Genomic DNA, 3,508 nt, shown 5'->3' with positions numbered 1-3,508 from the left:
ATATATATATATATATATATATATATATATATATATATATACCTCAAGGAAAAAGAAAATTTACTTACACATTTGGTTTAAATTCTAAAATTATCAATAATCCAGGACCTGTTTAGGGCCTAAAATATTAGTAATCCAGGGTCTAACAGAGATAAAATCAACCAGCTCAAGTACTTTATGAGGCATATCCAGGGGAAAAAAGAATAGCATGATCATACATGAATAGCCTACAGAACTGCTTGCTGCTCAACTCCATAAGCATGTATTTCTATTGGTATACAGATCTAAAACAATCTCACCTCTACTCTCATCAGCAGATAGGATCTCCTTCATCCTAACTTGATAACATAATATTGCAGATCTAGAAATAACATGATCCATTGGATTGGGTGCCATGGCTCATGCCTGTACTCCTAGCACTTTGGGAGGCCGAGGCAGGTGGATTGCCTGGGCTCAGGAGTTTGAGACCAGCCTGGGCAATATGGTGAAACCTCATCTCTAGTAAAATACAGAAAATGAGCCAGGTGTGGCAGTATGCGCCTGTAATCCCAGCTACTTGGAAGGTTGCGATAGAATTGCTTGAACCTGGGAGGAGGTTGCAGTGAGCCAAGATCACGTCATTGTACTCCAGCCTGGGCAACAGAATGAGATTGTATCTCAAAAAAAAAAAAAGAAAAAGAACATGATCCTGAACAATACCAACACATGTGGTCTATCTTTTTAACTGATGTAGGTATGTGTTGAGATATTTTTAAATAATTGAATATATACTTAAATGTGATACATCTGTACATAGTTCAGTGAGGGTTCCTCAAATGAAAAATATTTTAGGGAATATCAAAACTTGCTGTACACAGAAAAGGGTGTGTAAGATCCAAACTGTTAACAGTGGTTCCCCAGGGAGTGGGAACTAGAGAAAGGGAAGTCAGTGGCCATGGCAGCTTCCTTTTCTAACTTAACATACTTCCTCTACTATCTGAAATTTCTATAAAAATGCATTGTTTTATAATTTTTTAAGGCATTAAATATCTAGTATTCTTACTTCACATTAGCAGAATAAGGTTTTGCCAAAATTAAAAGCTAATTCTGGTTTTTTTTGCATAACTACTCAAAGATATACTCCAAAGAAATCCATGGAAGTAACATCTAATAAAATTACAAATGCCTTCTAACTGTTCTTCCTGTCTTCTTGGTATCACTTCTACCATGATTCCTCCTAGAAGTTGTTGCCAAGTTAATGTTTCCAAAACACCACACAAGTCCTCTCATACCCCTGCTCAAAAACTCTGAAGGATTCTCTAAGAGCTACATATGAAATTTAAGTACCCCAGTCTATTCCAGGGATTCTACAAACAACAGTTCTGGTTACAACATTCTACCTCCCTTCACAAACTCTTCGCCCCTACAAAGCCAATTACTACATCCACAGAACTGCCCTGCACCTGGCTGAATTCACACCTGCTTCCTGGGCTTTCTCCCTCTGGAATGTTCTTATCTATCAAAATTCTGGGACCACATCAAATCTCATCTTCTGCTATGATCATCCAGTAAAAAGTTTCAGTTTTGATGTCCACTGCTCTTATGTGTCTTAGCTATCAGTATTTCTGGGCCCTTAACCCTAGTTGGATTTTAGGCTTCCGAATAACAATAAGAACACTGCCTTATACAAAGCTTTTTACCTACCCACTCTAAAATATGCTGCATCTTATATTTTAAAAGTGCTTTATACATGTCTGCTAAATATTAGACCTTTTAAGAAGTTCCTAAATATGTACCTATATCAAATGAAAGTACACTGAAGACTTCTGTGATTAATCAGAGCTAATTTCCATACTGATCTATTTACTACATATTGCAACAGGTCTGCAGAGTACAGTGAAATAAACAACTTTGGATTCTAGAAATATCTCAGTTTGACTCTCACTTCTACATATGAGCCATATGACTTTGAAAAAATTATTTCTTTGGATCTAAATTATCACATCTGTACAGTGGAGATAATCTCTACCTTTCAAGGTTACTATGAAGATTGGAAACAACATACAAAATATATAAAAGCATCAAGCACGGTACCAAGCATGTTGTTTGCTTCCAATACATGGCAGCTACATTATGACTGTCTTGCCCTTAGACACTAGGGTTCTTAGTTTCTCTCTGTCACCAATGAGTATTGAATGCACATTACTGCCATTTAGGATCATCCTAGATTGGGCTCATAAACTACTTCTGCCAACCAATGATTTTAGGAGCTCTGCTCCTCACAGTAGGTGTGGTCTGTAAACAGTCTAATATCTTAAAGCCAAGAGGGGAAACTTTGGGCCTATGCCATCATACTGCCCAGGCTAGGCTTCTGTTCTTGCTCATCACTCACTCCAGTTTCTTGCCAGACTAGAACCTAGAGGCCTTACAGTCCACACATTTCTAGGGACTTATCTTGCTTCCATTCTCCCAACACCTGGTCCAATGCCCTACCTGCATCAACCTCAATCTGTATAAATATTTACAAAACTACAAACATAGCACTTATATATCTGACATCAAGAACCAAGAGTGCCCAATAATCTCCACTGGTTTAAATACCATCCCAATCTCCAACTCCATGAATCAGCATCAGGCTAGATGGAACCTGTACTCACTATGTCCCCACAAATGATATGCTCTGGACTGCTAGAGGAACAGAGTTCATCTAAGTCAATGTGAAGATCCCTTTTATGAGTTTAATTGTATAAATTTGCACATATTTATTCTCTTCCTAGATCTCCCTAGCAGCTATCCACCCAACAGCAAAATACTAAGTGTGCAGAATCAAGGAAATGTCAGTGTGCTCCTGCTTCAAGATACTTCAGCCATCCCAGGAGACTTGAAAAAGTGGTGGTAGTAGGAGAGATATAGGAAAAATGAGCAGGTTTGACTAGTAATTTTTTGCTTATTTATAACTCTTTACCTCCTCATTTTTAGGAAGAGATGAGTTTATTATCCCCAAAGCAAATGTACCTGATTTTTTTAATTAGCTGAACTTTCACTAATCAATACAATCATAAGTAATGAATAAAAATTGGATAATGAAAATAACTTAATTTCCATGGAGCAGCCATCAAGTAACGTTGCAAATTATACTCACTCTTCCAGGAACCAAAGGGATAGTAGCTTCAGCCTTGGTCCTCTCGGCTTCATCATAACTGGGCAGTGTTGTAGCCACATTGTAAGATGGGGGCTTTGGAAACCCAGACTCATCCTTGTAGTCAAAATATGCTGCAGAATTTTAAGTACAATTTTTTGATGATTAGCTGAATTGAAATAAAAGGATTTCACTAACTCTAGCAGACAAAATCGAGTCATTCCCCTAAGAGTACATATACAACAATTGAACCAAAAGACATTTATAGATGAATTGTAAGAGACTGATGTTGAATTTTAAATGTATCCACTTCTCAATTATTTAAAATCCAGACTCGCTTCATAATCTTTCTTCCAACTGCTTCTGAAACTTTTTTTTTTTTTTTTTTTT

General features: G+C 37.1%; 1 protein-coding gene across 1 annotated transcript in view; it reads right to left on the bottom strand.

Annotated features, from left to right (window-relative positions):
• Positions 1–3,508, bottom strand: part of NDFIP1 (Nedd4 family interacting protein 1) — a 50,352-nt gene that overhangs the window by 17,374 nt on the left and 29,470 nt on the right. The window contains exon 3 of the mRNA XM_017532148.2: positions 3,122–3,262. Within this exon, the coding sequence (XP_017387637.1) occupies positions 3,122–3,262 (141 nt within the window). The remainder of the gene's footprint in view (positions 1–3,121; positions 3,263–3,508) is intronic.

Source organism: Cebus imitator, unplaced genomic scaffold, assembly GCF_001604975.1.
Source record: "Cebus imitator isolate Cc_AM_T3 unplaced genomic scaffold, Cebus_imitator-1.0 Scaffold76, whole genome shotgun sequence".
NCBI lineage: Eukaryota > Metazoa > Chordata > Mammalia > Primates > Cebidae > Cebus > Cebus imitator.
Note: the sequence above shows the minus strand (reverse complement) of the source record. Positions and strands in the feature narration are given on the sequence as shown.